This window comes from Entelurus aequoreus, linkage group LG12 (assembly GCF_033978785.1).
Source record: "Entelurus aequoreus isolate RoL-2023_Sb linkage group LG12, RoL_Eaeq_v1.1, whole genome shotgun sequence".
In the NCBI taxonomy this organism is placed as follows: domain Eukaryota; kingdom Metazoa; phylum Chordata; class Actinopteri; order Syngnathiformes; family Syngnathidae; genus Entelurus; species Entelurus aequoreus.
The window spans coordinates 58,518,355-58,539,136 of NC_084742.1; the positions used below are offsets into that span (position 1 = coordinate 58,518,355).

General features: G+C 42.7%; 1 protein-coding gene across 1 annotated transcript in view; it reads right to left on the reverse strand.

Moving 5' to 3' along the window:
* The window catches only part of LOC133661301 (ATP-binding cassette sub-family C member 9-like), a gene marked incomplete at its 5' end in the record, with an annotated part of 33,971 nt that extends 13,395 nt beyond the window's left edge, over positions 1-20,576 (reverse strand). The window contains 6 exons of the mRNA XM_062064432.1: positions 117-225; positions 10,852-10,930; positions 11,085-11,215; positions 12,710-12,830; positions 12,895-13,008; positions 20,421-20,576. Coding sequence (XP_061920416.1) covers positions 117-225; positions 10,852-10,930; positions 11,085-11,215; positions 12,710-12,830; positions 12,895-13,008; positions 20,421-20,576 — 710 coding nt within the window. The remainder of the gene's footprint in view (positions 1-116; positions 226-10,851; positions 10,931-11,084; positions 11,216-12,709; positions 12,831-12,894; positions 13,009-20,420) is intronic.
* Positions 20,577-20,782: the final 206 nt, after the last annotated feature.

A 20,782-nucleotide genomic window follows, 5' to 3' on the forward strand; every position in this document is an offset into this window, starting at 1 on the left:
GCGTCCTCCCAGTACAACACTGACACTTTGTGACGCTGGAATATAAACAGGAAGTTGTCGCTATTTGTGTGCAGATAGCCGAGAGGACCGCCACTGGGAAAAGTGTGTGTGTGTACCTAATGGAGCCGCTAAACAAGACGGGGTCCTGCAGGATGATGGACAGGCGAGACCGGAGTGTCTGCAGAGGAAGTTTGCAGATGTCGATCCCGTCGATGACGATCTTCCCTGCAGACAAACGAGACACTTTGACAATCAGCGGCAAGAGTCACTTGACTTTCTGCTAAACACACTTAACATCCTCCACCTGAGGCCTCCTTGAGGTGACAGACATTGTTCTAGTCCTCCTCCCCGTCCTCTATACACTCGGAGCAGTTCTACACCAGGAGTGGCCTTTACGTGGATGGCGAGCTAGCGGTGGATGGCTGAGGGTGTGTCAGTCCATCGCCAGCCAGGCATGCCATGTTGCAGGCATCACATTCTAAATGAGCTAATATTTGCAAAAAATGTAGTTTTACAGTTCAACAGCGACTTACGTGTGAAATGATTAACACATTAGCGTAAAATATCAAATAATATTATTGATCTCATTCCCGTAAGAGACTAGACGTATAAGATTTCATGGGATTTAGCGATTAGGAGTGACAGATTGTTTGGTAAACGTATAGCATGTTCTATATGTTATAGTTATTTGAATGACTCTTACCATAATATGTTACGTTAACATACCAGTTGGTTATTTATGCCTCATATAACGTACACTTATTCAGCCTGTTGTTCACTATTCTTTAGACATTTTAAATTGCCTTTCAAATGTCTATTCTTGGTGTTGGCTTTTATCAAATACATTTCCCCAAAAAAATGCGACTTATACTCCAGTGCGACTTATATATGTTTTTTTCCTTCTTTATTATGCATTTTTGGTCGGTGCGACTTATACTCCAGAGCGACTTATACTCCGAAAAATACGGTACTTATAAGTAGAGATGTCCGATAATGGCTTTTTTGCCGATATCCGATATTGTTCAACTCTTAATTACCGATTACGATGTCAACCGATACCGATATATACAGTGGTGGAATTAACACATTATCATGCCTAATTTTGTTGTGATGCCCCGCTGGATGCATTAAACCAGTGGTCCCCAACAACCGGTCCGTGGATCGATTGGTACCGGGCCACACAAGAAATTAAAAAAAATATATATAAATGTTTTAAATTAAATAAATAAATAAGAATATTTATTTTATTAAATCAACATAAAAAACACAAGATACACTTACAATTAGTGCACCAACCCAAATAACCTCCCTCCCCCATTTAAAATCATTCGCACAAAAGGGTTGTTTCTTTCTGTTATTATTATTTCTGGTTCCTACATTAGACTGTATATCAATATTAGAGATGTCCGATAATATCGGCCAGCCGATATGCTTTAAAACTGTGATCCCCAAACCTTTTTGTAGCTTGAAAATTTGTCCCACGAAAGGGTTGTTTCTTTCTGTTATTAATATTCTGCTTCCTACATTATATATCAATATATATCAATACAGTCTGCAAGGGATACAGTCCGTAAGCACACATTATTGTGCGTGCTGCTGGTCCACTAATAGTACTAACCTTTAACAGTTCATTTTACTCATTTTCATTCATTACTAGTTTATACGTAACTGTTTTTATATAGTTTTACTTTCTGTAAAAAACTTTCTGTTTTTAATTTATTTATCGCATTTTATTTTATTAATTAAAAAAAAAAGGACCTAATTTGGACCTGGTTGTCCAAATTAGGCATAATAATGTGTTAATTCCACGACTGTATATATAGCGGTATCGGTTGATGTCGGTATCGGTAATGAAAGAGTTGGACAATATCGGAATATCGGATATCGGCAAAAAGCCATTATCGGACATCCCTAATCAATATAGATCAATACAGTCTGCAGGGATACAGTCCGTAAGCACACATAATAGTATTTTTTTATGACCAAAAAAACAAACAAAAAACCCCCCCCCCAAAAAAACTCCACCGGTCCGCGGGGCAAATTTTAAAGCGTTGACCGGTCCGCAGTTACAAAAAGGTTGGGGACCACTGCATTAAACAATGTAACAAGGTTTTCCAAAATAAATCAACTCAAGTTATGGAACCAAAATGCCAACATGGCACTGCCATATTTATTATAGAAGTCAAAAAGTGCATTATTTTTTTTTAACATGCCTCAAAACAGCAGCTTGGAATTTGGGACATGCTCTCCCTGAGAGAGCATGAGGAGGTTGAGGTGGGCGGGGTTGAGGTGGGAGGGGGTAGAGGGCAGCGGGGGGTGTATATTGTAGCGTCCCGGAAGAGTTAGTGCTGCAAGGGGTTCTGGGTATTTGTTCTGTTGTGTTTATGTTGTGTTTATGTTGTGTTACGGTGCGGATGTTCTCCCGAAATGTGTTTGTCATTCTTGTTTGGTGTGGGTTCACATATTTGTAACAGTGTTAAAGTTGTTTATACGGTCAGCCTCAGTGTGACCTGTATGGCTGTTGACCAAGTATGCGTTGCATTCACTGTGTGTGTGAAAAGCCGTAGATATTATGTGACTGGCAGTGCCTTTAAGGTTTATTGGCGCTCTGTACTTCTCCCTACATCCGTGTACACAGCGGCGTTTTAAAAAGGCATACATTTTACTTTTTGAATTGAATTTCCGATATTACATTTTAAAGCATTTATCGGCAGATAAATATCGGCAGTCCGATATTATCGGACATCTCTACTTATAAGTAAAGCGTAGATGCTCCAAGAAACACACATTCATAAAAAAACACTGTGACTGATGAGCAGCTCATTTAGGGGTTCTTCCGCACCAAACTTATCCAAGCCTTGCTTTTATGGGCTGTTTATAGCCACTGGAAAACAGAGTTTTAGCGAAGACAAAAAAAAAAAAAAGTGCTGTGGTTCAGGCCTCCTGGCTCCTTTCAGACTTGAAATGGAGATTAAACTTGTTTAAAGAGATGACAAACATTTGAGTTGAGGAGAGAAAAGCGTGACGATAGAGTCTTTTTAGATCGTTATTATTGTAAATAATAATAATACACTGCAAAAAGTGAAATCTAAGTAAGATGAAATATCTCAAATAAGGGTGATATTTGCTTATTTTCTGTCTGTTAAGCGGATTTTATGTTAGTGTTTTACTTGTTTTAAGGGTTTTGGTCCTAAATGATCTCAGTAAGATATTACAGCTTGTTGCTGAGATTTGATGACCTATATTGAGTAAAACATGCTTGAAACTAGAATATCAACTGTTGTGTCATCAACACTCACAAGCAACGTTCCCTCTAAGGTGCGCACCTGCGCAATTGCGCACTGCTCACGCGTCCTCTGCGCACAGCAAATCTATGCCGTGCAAAAAATCAAATCCCACTCTAAACAAAATAAACAAATCGTTTGTTTTGTATGATTATGCAATGCAACTGTGAGTAGCAGGTGACGAAAGGCGGCCACAACAGATAAAACAATGTTTGTCAACACTTCAATTATTGCTCTACTCCATGGCAACGCGGCGAAACAAAAAACTTTCAACTCGGGTACCCTCCCGTTCTGGCGTCCAGGGGCAGTCTGGGCGGAGATCTGGTAGCAACACTGCTGCCGGTCTCCAACCAAGAATACTGCAACTGAACGTTGAAGGGCTCACAGATGCCAAAACATCCGTCATCGAGCACATGGCCCACACCACCCAAGCCATGGTCATCCTCCTTCAGGAAACCCACCGCCCAACAGCGGACAAGCTAGCGATCACCAACTTCACGCTAGCTGGGTCAATCCTGAGCAAGAAGCATGGCCTTGCCACGTTTGTCCACAACGATCTGAGCTGGACCCTCGCCGATCGATCACCGGACAACTCCGAGATCGAGTGGCTGCGAGTGGACGTTGGCGACATCAAAATTGTCAACGTCTACAAACCACCACCCTCACAACTCACGCCAGTGTCACTGCCAGTGCTTGAACCACCGTGTGTATATGCTGGTGATTTCAACTGCCGGCATACACGGTGGGGATACAGTACCACCTCACCGAGCGGGGAAACTCTTTCTGACTGGGCAGAGCGCAACTCGCTCAACCTTCTCTACAACCCGAAGGGCCCAGCCAGCTTTCACTCCGCTCGGCATAACACTGACACGAACCCTGACCTGGCTTTCGTGAGTGTCGGTGTGGACACCCAGCTCCCCGACAGACGTGTTCTAGGAATGTTCCCCAGGTCGCAACACCGACCGTCGCTGATATCGGTGCCCGACCTCGTGACAACAGTTCCGAGCGGACCGATGAAGCGATGGAACTTCCGGAAGGCCAATTGGAAACTCTATCGCCTCCATACCAACAAGTCCACACGGTGTCTCCCACCACCAGACACACCCAACGTGGACGAGGCATACCAGGACTTCTGTAGGGCACTAACATCTGCGGCCAAAAAAGCCATCCCACGCGGCCGGCGTAAGAACTACAAACCATGCTGGGATGGCGAGTGCGAGACCCTCTACAGCGCCTTCCTCCGGGCTCCCTATGGCCCGGAGGCTAACAATTCAGCCACTGCCCTTCTTTCCACTCTTGGAAGGAAGAGGCACCAGCGCTGGAAAGAGGCAGTCCACTCCATCGACTTCTCGCACACTAGCCGTATCGCGTGGAGCACTTTGAACAACTTGACTGGTAGGTCTGAGCGCGCACCCCGAACATGCCCCGTTACCGCAAATGCTATTGCAGCACAGGTTGTGAAAAACGGGGCATATACCGGGATAAATCGAGATTTTTCCCGGGCGGTGCACCAGGAAACTGCAGACCTCTGGAGGACAACAACATCTAGCGAGTGTAACATCTCCGGTGAGTTTTCACCGGAGGAGTTCACAGCTGCCCTCCAGTATACCAAACCAGGCAAGTCTGCTGGGCCTGACAACATCTGCCCAGAACTCGTGCTCCACGCTGCCCCTGCAATGAAGTCCTGGCTGAGAGTTTTCCTGTCTTCTTGCCTGCGCCAACTCCGGATCCCCAGGATTTGGAGAAGGGCCACTGTTGTCGCTATCCCCAAGCCGAACAAGCCAAAGGATGACGTAACGAGCTACAGACCAATCTCGTTGCTCTGCGTCCCCTTTAAAGTCCTCGAGCGCCTGATTCACGCCCGTGTCGAGCCCATCATAGACCCCCACCTCCCCCGGGAGCAGGCGGGTTTTCGACGTGGGAAGTCCACGGTGGATCAGGTCGCCCTCCTTACCCAGGACATCGAGGACTGCTTTGAGGCGAAAAAGAAGGCCGGTGCCGTCTTCATAGACCTGACTGCTGCCTATGACACAGTCTGGCACCGCGGCCTCACCTGCAAACTTCTCCGCCTGCTTCCAGACAGGCACATGGTCAAAATGATCATGGAGCTTGTCTGGAACCGCAGCTTTACTCTCACCACCAGTAACGGAGATAAAAGCAGGTTGCGGCGCCTGAAAAATGGCGTCCCCCAGGGATCTGTCCTGGCTCCCCTCCTGTATAACATCTATACATACGACCTGCCTGCCACAGTCTCACGGAGGTTCGCATATGCAGACGATCTCGCGCTGCTGCACTCCGACAGGGACTGGCAGGCCTTGGAGGGAACTCTAAGCCAGGACATGGAGACTTTAGTGGCTTACCTCCATAACTGGAGATTGAAGCTCAGCGAATCCAAGACAGTGACACAAGCTTTCCACCTATACAATTGGGAAGCGGATCGTGAGATCAGGTTCGAGGTGCGGAAGCCGGATGGGGCTTCCCTTACCCTATGCCGGCCTCGTCCTACACCTGAAGACCCTCGTCCTGACCCTAAATACCTTGGGGTCACCCTGGACAGGTCGCTCACTTTCCGTAAACACCTCTTGGCAACACGCAAGAAACTCAACACCCGCGTCTCACTGCTGAGACGGTTGGTCGGGTCCGGTTGGGGTGCCGGGGCAGGAACTCTGCGAACAGCAGCACTTGCCCTGGTCTACTCAACTGCTGAGTACTGCGCACCTGTCTGGGCGCGCAGTGCTCACTCTAAACAACTTGATGTCCCGATCAACGAAGCCTTGCGTGTTATCACTGGATGCCTGCGCCCCACCCCTGTGGAGCTACTGCCCATCTTAGCAGGCATCCAACCCGCTGAGCTTCGTCGCCAAGGTGCTGTAGCAACTCTGGCGGGCCGGGCAAACATGGATGAGAACCACCTGCTCCATGAAAGGCTCACACTCTCCTCAGAGCCAACGCCCCGCCTCCCCTCCAGAGACCCACTGGTACCAGCCGCCCTGAAGCTCCTGCAGCAATGCAGTGACAACAACATCAGGGCGGCTCACTGGGCGAATCACAAATGGAGCACGGACCTGGAGCATACCATCTCCTCCAGACTCCGTGACTTCATACCTGACACCGGCTCAATACCAGGCCTCTCACTACCACGAGTGGCCTGGGTGAGGCTTAACCGCCTCCGAACTGGTGTCGGTCGCTTTCGCTCAAACATGTTCCAGTGGGGCTTAGCACCTAACGCGACGTGTGAGTGTGGCGCGGAGGAGCAGACTGCCGACCACGTGATCCTGTGTTGCCCGATTTATCGTGCTCCTAATGGTTTGCGTGGCCTGGCGGACCTGGATGACTGCTCGGTGACCTGGCTCACTTCTGTGTGTCCTGACATATGAACGGGAGGGCCCCCCGGGCCTGGGGTGGTAAAAGGCATAGACCCTCGGCCTCAGGTCCGGGTGCCGGAAAACAGCTGCCCATACGATGAAGAATTATTGTAACGTCTGTGGAGAGTGGAGACACTTAGAGGACAGGAATTCCATCGGTCCCTTTATTTAGTAAAAATGTTTGTCGGCCACAACCACACCAAAACAATGTGTGAAATACTTTTATCTCGCAAAAATGGTCGTTGTCTACCGTACAAACCAAGCCAATTTCACTTGGCCCTTGAGGCGATATCAAATTAACACTAGAGCTGGCCCGCCGATTATATACAGCGGCGTTGCCGCGGTAACACCGCATTCATCGCTAATTCTCATACTGGCCAACCCTCCCGGGAGACTCCCAAATTTCAGTGCCCCTCCCGAAAATCGTCACGTCCGCTTTTCATCCAGTCCAACGAGTGCCGGCCCAGTCACATAATATGTGCGGCTTCTGCACGCACACACAAGTGAATGCAATGCATACTTGATCAACAGCGATACAGGTTAAACTGAGGGTGGCCGTATAAACAACTTTAACACTGTTAGAAATATACGCCACACTGTGAACCCACACCAAACAAGAATGACAAACACATTTCGGGAGAACATCCGCACCGTAACACAACATAAACACAACAGGACAAATACCCAGAACCCTTTGCAGCACTAACTCTTCCAGGACGCTACAAGGTGTGTGTGTGTCTGTGTGTGTGTGGGGGCGGGGGGTTTGTGGTAGCGGGGGGTGTATTTTGTAGCGTCCCGGAAGAGTTAGTGCTGCAAAGGGTTCTGGGTATTTGTTTTGTTGTGTTTATGTTGTGTTACGGTGCGGATGTTCTCCCGAAATGTGTTTGTCATTCTTGTTTGGTGTGGGTTCACAGTGTGGCGTATATTTGTAACAGTGTTAAAGTTGTTTATACGGGCACCCTCAGTGTAACCTGTATCGCTGTTGATCAAGTATGCGTTGCATTCACTTGTGTGTGCGTACAGAAGCTGCACATACCTTGTGACTGGGACGGCACGTTGTTAGAATGGATGAAAAGCGGATGTGACGACAGCTCGTAGAGGACGTTAAAGGCAGTGCCTTTAAGGCACGCCCCCAAGACTGTGGTCCGGGTGGACTACGAGATATAATGACTGATGAACACCTTGGTTGGATAATGAAGGTTGCCTCAGCTCAAAGCCTGAGCCCCGACATCAATGAACTAGCATCCCAGAAAAGATGGCAGGTATCTGGCTTGGGCACATCAGATTAGATCAGTGTGTTGCAAACTGAGCAGTTTAAAGTCCTGAATGGTTGGTTTATTCATTGTTATTTTATTTTCAAATGTATTAGCCTGTGGAATAAGTTAATGTTGATATTACCTCAGAAGGCTGCAAATAGAAAAGAGGCATTCAATTTTTATTTAAATTGTATTTGATATGCCATTGATATTTTTTAATTATTATTATTATTATTTTAAACTGGATTTTGCATGTGACTATAAAGTTATGCCTTGCTTGTTCAATATTCAATGCAAAACTTGTTTGGGTCCCTATTAAGAGGTTAATTTGTTCAACCTTGGCCCGCGGCTTTGTTCAGTTTTAAATTTTGGCCCACTCTGTATTTGAGTTTGACACCGCTGATATACACTATGGCAATTAGCCACCGGTGCGTTTATGGCCACACAAAAAGTTGGACAACTCCAACACTACACGTAAAGTGTAAATTTCAGGTCGTTTTACTATGACTCCTCAATCAGTGTGCTTATTCTACTGTCATTTGTTAAGAATGTTATTTTTTGGATATTAATCATGAAACGATGTTACAGGACTACATAATTGCTAATAAAAATATGTATTTTACGGACAGAAAGTTAAACACTTCAACTCATGCAACATGTGAATGTTTTAAGGGGAACTAAATGTGATCTCTGAAAGGGGTACACAATCTTTCCAAAGTAGGACCCGCACCCAGGCATAAAATACTATAGTGCATAGCTGAAAAAAACAAACAATATCTAAGTGGGCCAAATCACATATTTTAGAAAATAATCTCTTGAAATTGACTACTGTCACTGGATTATAATAATAAGACATTTAAATTGTTATGTCAGGTTTGAGACAAATGTGCTGCTGGTATGACCACAGTGTGCACGTCTGTATTCCACTGAATGCTCAGGGTGTTTGTGCATTTGCTCACACACATGAAAAATTAGAGGGAACATTGCTCACAAGTATAAAACTGCTTTTTTAAAGTAATCATTTCTTACTTCAAGCATGAAAACAAAAATCATGACTTTGACACAATTGTGTCTCATAATTAAAACAGATGACAGCCAAATGGACTTTGCTGTTTTATTTCCAATGAAACAATAGAAAATACGTAGTCGTATAGTAGTACACTTGTTATTAGTGAGAATATACTTATTTTAGGTTATTTTTGGGTTCATTGAGTTTACCTAATTTGACGTGTTTTGGAAAGTCTTGACAAGCCGAATTTTCTTGTTCTATTGGCAGATAATTTTGCTTAGTTCAAGTAAAATACCCCTCGTTTTTGTATTTTTCTTGCTTTTATGGGCTGTTTAAAGGCCTACTGAAATGAGATGTTCTTATTTAAACGGGGATAGCAGGTCCATTCTATGTGTCATACTTGATCATTTCGCGATATTGCCATATTTTTGATGAAATGATTTAGTAGAGAACACCGACGATAAAGTTCGCAACTTTTGGTCGCTGATAAAAAAAAAGCCTTGCCTGTACAGGAAGTAGCGTGACGTCACAGGTTGTGGAGCTCCTCACATCTGCACATTGTTTACAATCATGGCCACCAGCAGCGAGAGCGATTCGGACCAAGAAAGCGACGATTACCCCATTAATTTGAGCGAGGATGAAAGATTTGTGGATGAGGAAAGTGAGAGTGAAGGACTAGAGGGCAGTGGAAGCGATTCAGATAGGGAAGATGCTGTAGGACCTGATATTCAGCTGGGAATGACTACAACAGTAAATAAACACAAGACATATATATACTCTATTAGCCACAACACAACCAGGCTTATATTTAATATGCCACAAATGAATCCCGCATAACAAACACCTCCCCAATCCCGTCCATATAACCCGCCAATACAAATCAAACACCCGCACAACACACTCAATCCCACAGCCCAAAGTACCGTTCACCTCCGCAAAGTTCATACAGCACATATATTTCCCCAAAGTTACGTACGTGACATGCACATAGCGGCACGCACGTACGGGCAAGCGATCAAATCTTTGGAAGCCGCAGCTGCGTACTCACGGTAGCGCGTATCCAACTCAAAGTCCTCCTGGTAAGAGTCTCTGTTGTCCCAGTTCTCCACAGGCCAGTGGTAAAGCTTGACTGTCATCTTTCGGGAATGTAAACAATGAAACACCGGCTACGTGTTTGTGTTGCTGCAGCCGGCCGCTAATACACCGCTTCCCACCTACAGCTTTCTTCTTTGCTGTCTCCATTGTTCATTAAACAAATTGCAAAAGATTCACCAACACAGATGTCCAGAATACTGTGGAATTTTGCGATGAAAACAGACAACTTAATAGCTGGCCACAATGCTGTCCCAAAATGTCCTCTACAATCCGTGACGTCACGCGCATACGTCATCATACTAAGACGTTTTCAGCAGGATATTTCGCGGGAAAATTTAAATTGCACTTTACTAATCTAACCCGGCCGTATTGGCATGTGTTGCAATGTTAAGATTTCATCATTGATATATAAACTATCAGACTGCGTGGTCGGTAGTAGTGGCTTTCAGTAGGCCTTTAACGCCACTGAAAACAGAGTTTTAGCGACAAAAAAAAAAAAAAGTGCTGTGGTTCAGGCCTCCTGGCTCCTTTCAGACATGAAATGGAGATTAAACTTGTTTAAAGAGACGACAAACATTTGAGTTGAGGAGAGAAAAGCATGACGATCGAGTCTTTTTAAATCATTATTATTGTTAATAATAGGTATTGGAACAGCTGTTGTAAAGATATCCACTGTTTACGTCTCCTTCTTCTTCAGCTGTTCTAAGATCAGCTCCTTGTGTCAACAACGCTCTGCTGACACAACATTTTTCCCAAAAAAGGGAAAGTCATGAACGTCTTGTTTTAAGGGGACATAAACACCAGAGGACCTCTCTCTCTCTCTCTCTCTTTCTCTCACTCACCTTCAAAAATGTCCACCATGTTGAAGAAGGCCAAGGACAGAGAGGACTTGCCGCTGCCCGTGCGGCCGCAGATTCCCACCTGGCGGGAGGTGACAAGGGGGTGCGAGATGGGTCCAATAAGACGAGTGCGTCAATTTAACTGGACACACGTGCTTGTTACTTCCACAGAAGTCCTTCTTCGGCCTCAGTGTGAATATGGCGGCGTGCGCTGTTGGCGGCGGCGTGCTAGTTACCTTCTGGCCCGGCTGGACGTAGGCGTTGACGTGTTTGAGCACGGGCTTCAGCATGGGGTCGTAGCGCACGCACAGGTCCTGGATCTTGATCTCGCCATCTTTGGGCCAGTTCTCCGGGACTTGAGAGGAGTCTGCAGACAAGAGTTAATGTTCGGTTTCCCCCACGTTCCAAGGTATCGTTCAACATGAAGTACAAAACCCCAAAAGCAGTGAAGTTGTCACGTTGTGTAAATGGTAAATAAAAAGAGAATACAATTGAATAGACTGCAAAGACAACATATTTCATGTTCAAACTGGCAAACGTTATTTTTTGGGGCAAATATTAGCTCATTTGGAATTTGATGCCTGCGACATGTTTCAAAAAAGCTGGCACAAGTGGCAAAAAAGACAGAGAAGGTTGAGGAATGCTCATCAAAGACTTATTTGGAACATCCCACAGGTGAAGAGGCTAATTGGGAACAGGTCATGCCATGATTGGGTATAAAAGCAGCTTCCGTGAAATGCTCAGTCGTTCACAAACAAGGACGGGGGCGAGGGTCACCACTTTGTCAACAAATGCCTGAGCAAATTGTTTAAGAACAACATTTCTCAACCAGCTACTGCAAGGAATTTAGGGATTTCACCATCTAGGTCCGTAATATCATCAAAAAGTTCAGAGAATCTGGAGAAATCACTGCACGTAAGCCATGATTTTACGCACTTTCGATCTGCATCAAAAAGCGACATCAGTGTGTAAAGGATATCACCACATGGGCTCAGAAACACTTCAGAAAACCACTGTCAGTAACTACAGTTGGTCGCTACATCTGTAAGTGCAAGTTAAAACTCTACTATGCAAAACCAAAGCCATTTATCAACAACACCCAGAAACTGATGCAAAGTGGTTCTGTGGTCTGACGAGTCCACATTTCAAATTGTTTTTGGAAACTGTGGACGTCGTGTCCTCCGGACCAAAGAGGAAAAGAACCATCCGGATTGTTATAGGGTCAAAGTGTAAAAGCCAGCATGTGTGATGGTATGGGGGTGTATTAGTGCCCAAGACATGGGTAACTTACACAGCTGTGAAGGCACCATTAATGCTGAAAGGTACATACAACTTTTGGAGCAACATATGTTGCCATCGTTATCATGGACGCCCCTGCTTATTTCAGCAAGACGATGCCAAGCCACGTGTTGCAACAGCGTGGCTTCATAGTAAAAGAGTGCGGGTACTAGACTGGCCTGCCTGTAGTCCAGACATTGAAAATGTGTGAAGGCTAAAATATGAGAAGGGAGACTGTTGAACAACTTAAGCTGTACATCAAGCAAGAATGGGAAAGAATTCCACTTCAAAAATGTGTCTCCTCAGTTCCCAAACCTTTACTGAGTGTTGTTAAAAGGAAAGGCCATGTAACACACTGGTAAAAATGCCTTTTTTGCAATGTGTTGCTGCCATTAAATTCTAAGTTCATGATTATTTGCAAAAAATAAAGTTTCTCAGTGTGAACATGAAATATCTTGTCTTTGCAGTCTATTCAATTGAATATAAGTTGAAAAGGATTTGTTGTATTCTCTTTTCATTTACCATTTACACAACGTGACAACTTCACTGCTTTTGGCTTTTGTAGAATAAAAGAAAAATGTACCCATGGATCCCTCGTAGTTCTCAGACTCCGTACCCAGGAAGCTGTTGACCTTCTTCACCGCCGCCATCTGGACCTCCAAGTCTGCCAGGTTCCTCACCACCCAGTTCAGGTAGTTAGTAACCTGCACCAAACACAGTTTGTAAAGTCTTGTTCATCAAAGCAGCTGTTCCAAGGGGGGGTCTTACAGTCAGGGCGTAGGTAAGAGCGAGGCCCACCAGACCCCCAGAAGGTTGACCACAACGGGAACCCCAGATGGACGCCCCGGCCGCCGCCAGCACGATCACAGCTCCTAGGTAGTCCTGCTCACGGAGGAATTGTAAAGTCACAAAACATTCACACACATATCAGACGTGAGTTAGTGTAACAGGGTCAGTTTAGCTTTTGTATGTTTCCTATGATATCTACATGGAAATAAGACTCAGTGTTTCCCATAAACTGCCAAGATACCTGTGGCGGTGGGGGCGTGGCTATGGGCGTGGTCACCATGACATTATCGAGTAATTTCCATAATTTACTACAATGATATGATTTTCTCTAAAAAGGCTCAAAAAATGTATACTTACTAATTAATAATAACAGTTTTGTTTTAAACGTCCATCCATCCATTTTACAATATAATTACAACACTTTATGTACATATTTATATACAGATTTGAACAATAAGTTATTCACTGAAATATATTTATTAATTGTGGTTCTTACAAAAAATATATCTTATAAAAATATAAAAGCTAAAATGTCTTTTAAAGCTCTGCCCCTTTAATTAGTGCATACTAAATAATTTAACTTTAGCCTACTACTACAACCATATTATTTACCAGCAACATAAAGTGAAACAGAGGCAGAGGTGTCCTGCCACAGTCAGTAACAAATAAACAGAAAACAGTAGTGGTGGTAGATAGACACAAAGCTTCATCGAACATCTGATCCACTGAACAAAGAGCTCCAAAAATCTTGATCCTACACTTCTCTTTTGTAAAGTAAATCTGAACAGCCGATATGGGCATCTACATCAACTATATGATTTGCCTGAGAAGCTTGACAGGACACAAAAATAAAATAAAAAATAAAAATACAAAAAAAAATAAAATTGTGGCGGCCTTAATTCTTTCGTGGCGGGCCGCCTCAAATAAATGAATGTGTGGGAAACACTGAGACTTGATGGACGCCTAACTACACACTTTGTCAGCAGGTGAGCTACTTTTCAAATGAAGTTGAAGTGATCTACCTCATCTTCAAATATGTACATATATACATACACTGCAAAAAGTCAGTGCTCAAAAACAAGAAAAAATAAAATAAAATTAGGGATATTTTATCTGAAATAAGCAAAATTATCTGCCAATAGAACAAGAAAATTCGGCTTGTCAAGACTTTCCAAAACAAGTACAATTAGCTAACCTCAATGAACCCAAAAATACCTTAAAATAAGTATATTCTCACTAATAACGAGTGCACTTTTCTTGATAGAAAAAAAAAACAGACCTTTTTGCTCAATATGTTGAAAAATATTCTTAAATGAAGTAAATGCTAGTGCCATTATTTTGACATAATGATATGCGCTCGGCATTACATTTCTTGAAACCAGCAAACTTATACTAAAAACTAATTTATTGTTCTTAATGGAAAGACAACAAGGCAAGCGCTTGTCACTCTCGGGGTCTCCTAGGCAAATCATATGGTCTAAAAATGCATTTTTCCATCGATAACATGACATCATCAGGCCAAGTTCGTGCTCTTTCAGTCAATTAGTGTGCAAGGAATATATATATATATATATATATATATATATATATATACACTACCGTTCAAAAGTTTGGGGTCACATTGAAATGTCCTTATTTTTGAAGGAAAAGCACTGTACTTTTCAATGAAGATAACTTTAAACTAGTCTTAACTTTAAAGAAATACACTCTATACATTGCTAATGTGGTAAATGACTATTCTAGCTGCAAATGTCTGGTTTTTGGTGCAATATCTACATAAGTGTATAGAGGCCCATTTCCAGCAACTATCACTCCAGTGTTCTAATGGTACAATGTGTTTGCTCATTGGCTCAGAAGGCTAATTGATGATTAGAAAACCCTTGTGCATTCATGTTCACACATCTGAAAACAGTTTAGCTCGTTACAGAAGCTACAAAACTGACCTTCCTTTGAGCAGATTGAGTTTCTGGAGCATCACATTTGTGGGGTCAATTAAACGCTCAAAATGGCCAGAAAAAGAGAACTTTCATCTGAAACTCGACAGTCTATTCTTGTCCTTAGAAATGAAGGCTATTCCACAAAATTGTTTGGGTGACCCCAAACTTTTGAACGGTAGTGTATATATATATATATATATATATATATATATATAGATATAGATATTAGGGAGTGGGAAAAAATCGATTCGAATTCGAATCGCGATTCTCACGTTGTGCGATTCAGAATCGATTCTCATTTTTAAAAAATCGATTTTTTTATTTTTTAAAAATTATTTATAACATTTTTTTTTTTTAAATTAATCAATCCAACAAAATAATACACAGCAATACCATAACAATGCAATCCAATTCCAAAAGAAACCCGACCCAGCAACACTCAGAACTGCAATAAACAGAGCAATTGAGAGGAGACACAAACACGACACAGAACAAACCAAAAGTAGTGAAACAAAAATGAATATTATCAACAACAGTATCAATATTAGTTACAATTTCAACATAGCAGTGATTAAAAATCCCTCATTGACATTATCATTAGACATTTATAAAAAATAAAAAAAGAACAATAGTGTCACAGTGGCTTACACTTGCATCGCATCTCATAAGCCTTAGAAGCATTAAAGATAAGCTGACTCAATTTAAGATATTGAATAGATTGTATTTTACATCTTCTCAGCTGTTTAAAATTGGTGTAGTAGATAGCAAGTTATGTATGAAGTGTCGGGCAGCCGAGGCAACTCTTGTTCATTTATTGTGGGAATGTCAGAGAATAAAAGAGTTATGGTTGAAAACAACAAAAGAAGCAATCACAGTCCTTAATATAAATATCCCAATGACACTGCAAACTTGTATTCTTGGGGATCTCCATCAATTTAGTAATGTGTCATCAAAGAGTAAAAATGCATTTCTTTCAATATGCATAATAAAAAAAGGGTAATATTAAAAAAATGGATATATAGTCCAACTCATACTGACTGGTACACACAAGCTATGGAGATGATATCAGTAGAAAAAACTGCATTTAGCTTAGATAATAATGAGTCATATATTGGAATATGGGACCCATTATTTAAATTTGTGTTAACTATTAAATGAACCAAAATATGACTTATTATATCATTGTGGAAAATATTGGACACAGTGTTGTCAAGTTTATGAGATGTGATACACGTGTAAGCCACTGTGACACTATTGTTCTTTTTTAAAATTTTTATTAATGTTTGTAATGCTAATATCAATGAGGGATTTTTAATCACTGCTATGTTGAAATTGTTACTAATATTGATACTGTTGTTGATAATATTCATTTTTGTCTCACTACTTTTAGATTGTTCCATGTCATGTTTGTGTGTCCTCAATTGCTCTCAATTGCCCTGTTTATTGCTATTCTGAATGTTGCTAAGTCGGGTTTGGTTTTGAAATTGTATTGCATTATTATGGTATTGTGTATTGTTTTCATTAAAAAAAAATAAATAAAAAAATAATAAAAAAAATCGTTTTTTAATCGAGAATCGTGTTGAATTGAAAAAAAAAATCGATTTTGAATGGAATCGTGACCCCAAGAATCGATTTTGAATCGAATCGTGGGACACCCAAAGATTCAGAGCCCTAACATATATATACCATATATATATATATATATATATATATATATATATATATATATATACAAACATATATACAGTTGTGGTCAAAAGTATATATACATATATATACAGTCGTGGTCAAAAGTTTACATACACTTTACATAATGTCATGGCTGTCTTGAGTTTCCAATCATTTCTACAACTCTTATTTTTTTGTGATGTAGTGATTGGAGCACATACTTGTTGGTCACAAAAAACATTCATGAAGTTTGCTTCTTTTATGAATTTATTATGGGTCTACTGAAAATGTGAGCAAATGTGCTGGGTCAAAAGTATACATACAGCAATGTTGATATTTGCTTACATGTCCCTTGGCAAGTTTACCTGCAATAAGGCGCTTTTGGTAGCCATCCACAAGCTTCTGCTTGAATTTTTGACCACAAAATTGGTGCAGTTCAGCTAAATGTGTTGCTTTTCTGACATGGACTTGTTTCTTCAGCATTGCTAAGTCAGGACTTTGGGAAGGCCATTCTAAAACCTTCATTCTAGCCTGATTTAGCCATTCCTTTACCACTTTTGACATGTGTTTGGGGTCATTGTCCTGTTGGAACACCCAACTGCGCCCAAGACCCAACCTCCGGGCTGATGATTTTAGCTTGTCCTGAAAAATTTGGAAGTAATCCTCTGTGGGGGGGGCGTGGCCTGCGGACCTGCAGCGAAGCGGGGTGTGCCAGGACCGGCTTGGAGATCAGCAACAGGTGCGAAGATGACCCAACTGAGAGTGTTTGTCTGATCACCTGTCGCTCTGTTAAAAGGCAGCAGTCGGGAAGGAGAGGGGAGAGTTGTTGTTGATGGTGGAACAGAAAAACTAACGAGAGTGAGAGCGAGACGGACAGAAAGGACTGAAAAGAACATTTATTGCAAAATAAATCATTGGTAAGAAAGATGAACGAGGCTGTCATGTCCGTCATTGGTGGTCCAAGGAACCCGGAGGACCGAGACCTCCACATCCTCCTTTTTCATTGTCCCATTTAAAGCACCAGTTCCATTGGCAGCAAAAAAGGCCCCCAGCATAATACTACCACCACCATGCTTGACGGTGGGTGTGGTGTTCCTGGATTAAAGCCCTCACATTTTCTCCTCCAAACATATTGCTGGGTATTGTGGCCAAACAGCTCCATTTTAGTTTCATCTGACAAAGATAAGACCTTCTGGAGGAAAGTTCTGTGGTCAGATGAAACTAAAATGGACACAATACCCAGCAATATGTTTGGAGGGGAAAATGTGAGGGCTTTAATCCCAGGAACATCATCCCTACCGTCAAGCATGGTGGTGGTAGTATTATGCTCTGGGCCTGTTTTACTGCCAAGGGAACTGGTGCTTTACAGAGAGTAAATGGGACAATGAAAAAGGAGGATTAGCTCCAAATTGTTCAGGACAACCTGAAATCATCAGCCCGGAGGTTGGGTCTTGGGCGCAGTTGGGTGTTCCAACAAAACACACGTCAAAAGTGGTAAATGAATGGCTAAATCAAGGTTGGAATGAAGGTTTTAGAATGGCCTTCCCAAAGTCCTGACTTAAAGGTGTGGACAATGCTGAAGAAACAAGTCCATGTCAGAAAAGCAACACATTTAGCTGAACTGCACCAATTTTTGTCAAGAGGAGTGGTCAAAAATTCAAGCAGAAGCTTGTGGATGGCTACCAAAAGTGCAGTGAAACTCGACATGTAAGCAAATATTAACATTGCTGTATTTGCTCACATTTTCAGTAGACCCATAATAAATTCATAAAAGAACCAAACTTCATGAATGTTTTTTGTGACCAAAATAAGAGTTGGATAAATTATTGGAAACTCAAGACAGCCATAGTTTTGATGTGACAAAAGCTGTTTTGATCTTACCAAGCAAAAGGCTTGTAAAACTCCACTGTGTAGGATGGGAAGCAACATGAAGGTGTCGGTTTCTTTGATGTATTGTAATCCACAGGAAGATTTTGTCTTGACCCGAGATCTACAAAGCGGAGAGGAAGCAGGACCTGACCCCCCTCCAGGCACCTTTTCTTTGAACTGTTTTGTAACCAAAGGCGACGGCTGTTTACGACCCCCCTTCCTTTAGAAACAGCTGTTGCCATGTAATCAGGGAAAGTCCAAATAAAAGAGGAGGCGTACAATCTTTCGTCAGAGCGTGGTGGAAGACTGTACAAGAGTATAGCCCAGATGTTTCTCCTCAATTGAGCTAAATTGAATTCTGTCTGTTTAATTCCTTGCTTCTTGTCTTGTTTAATAGATGTCATCAGTGTTTGAACCTGACAAGGTGTGTCCAAACTTTTGGCCTGTACTGTATATGTAATGAATTGGCCACTGTAACATTTGAACAGTAACACTGTGTTTGATAAGTAATTCTTAGAATAATCATGTATATATATTATCACACAACTTTAGTATGCTTAAAGTCTGTTGCTATAGTTATTAGCTATTGTGCTCAAGCTGCATTTTTTCTATCTGTGTAAGGACAAAACTTCTTGTCTGAGGCGTGGCCTCAGCCGCAGATGTTATCTTTGTTTTAGCCCGCTAACAGCCAAGGACTTCAACGAAGATAAGATGACCGCACGCAGACGAAGCAAAAACAAGGCACTCACAAGGCCCCAGCACATTCCGTCACGTATTGTGCGTACTGGACCTGCTTTGCATGATATATGTGACCACTCCTTTTAGAGGCGGCCTCAGTGATGTTGACTGTGGAACTCCTGAATAAATAGAGGGATGCGGAAGCTGTACCTTAGAGCATACTTGCCAACCCTCCCGTTTTTAGCGGGAGAATCCCGGTATTCAGCGCCTCTCCCGACAACCTCCCGGCAGAGATTTTCTCCCGACAAACTCCCGGTATTCAGCCGGAGCTGGAGGTCACGCCCCCTCCAGCTCAATGCGGACCTGAGTGGGGACAGCCGTTCTCACGTCCGCTTTCCCAGCAGCTTGCCTGCCCAATGACGTCATAACATCTACGGCTTTTAGAGAGTAGAGTGCACAACAAGGAGAGAGAGTTCTTGGTTTCTTATGTGGGTTTATTGTTAGGCAGTTTCATTAACGTCCTCCCAGCGCGGTAACAACACACAACAACAGCAGTCACGTTTAGTCTACCGTAAAGCAGTTCGTCTGCCGTAAACAGCAATGTTGTTACACTCTTAAACAGGACAATACTGCCACCTACTGGATAGCCTGCAGAACACTGAAATTCAAGTATGTCTTTTATTTATATGTATAATAAAATAAATAAAAAAATTTAAAAAAAAATATATAGCTAGAATTCACTGAAAGTCAAGTATTTCATACATATATATATATATATTATATATATATATATATATGAAATACTTGACTTGGTGAATTCTAGCTGTAAATATACTCTCCTCTTAACCACGCCCTTAGCCACGCCCGACCACGCCCCCCCCCCCCCCCCCCCCCACACCTCCCGATATTGGAGGTCTCAAGGTTGGCAAGTATGCCTTAGAGCGTAGGGCGAGACTGTGACTAAGTGTGCAGCTCCATGCGTTCTCCTCATGAGCTAAATTGAACTCTGTCTCTGCATGGTTCCTTGCTTCTTGTCTGTTTAATAGATGTCATCAGTGTTTGAACCTGACAGTAATTAAGTGATTACTTGGTGTACCACAGTTTGAGAATCCCTGCTCGACAGCAGGTTGGTATAATCCAATACCTGTTTTGTTTTGTTGCAGATATGGGACTGATATCAATAAGGGATGGGACACCTCTACTACATGGCCACATTCTTACTGAGGCTGGTTTTGTGCAACTCCAAAGCAACCCTGGTCCCAAAAAATTATGATAATGGAACTTTCCTATGATCTATTTTCCAGCACAGGTGTACCTAGGAAGGTGGCCTTTAATGATGGGGAAGTGTCTCACCGTGCGGACCTCCAGCCAGCGGTTGGCAGCAGAAAGAAACAAGTAGGCGGTGTTGTTGGTGTCGGTCAGCTCCAGCATGCGTTGCTTGAAACGAGCCTCGTGTCTGAAACAAAACGTGGACTTTTTTTCAATTCGGGACACGCCGGCGCTCCCACATAGAGTAGTTCATCATCGTCATGGTGGTCAAGAGGAGAGAATTACTGCTGTCCAAACCAGACTCCTCTGGAGGATGAAGGCAGGAACTTTCCCGTCAGTGTGTGTGTGTGTGTGTGTGTGTGTGTGTGTGTGTGTGGAGGAGTTCCTCAGGGGGAAGATGGGGAGGAAAGCATGAGAGTTGTTTAAAGCTGGATCACAACTCTGAT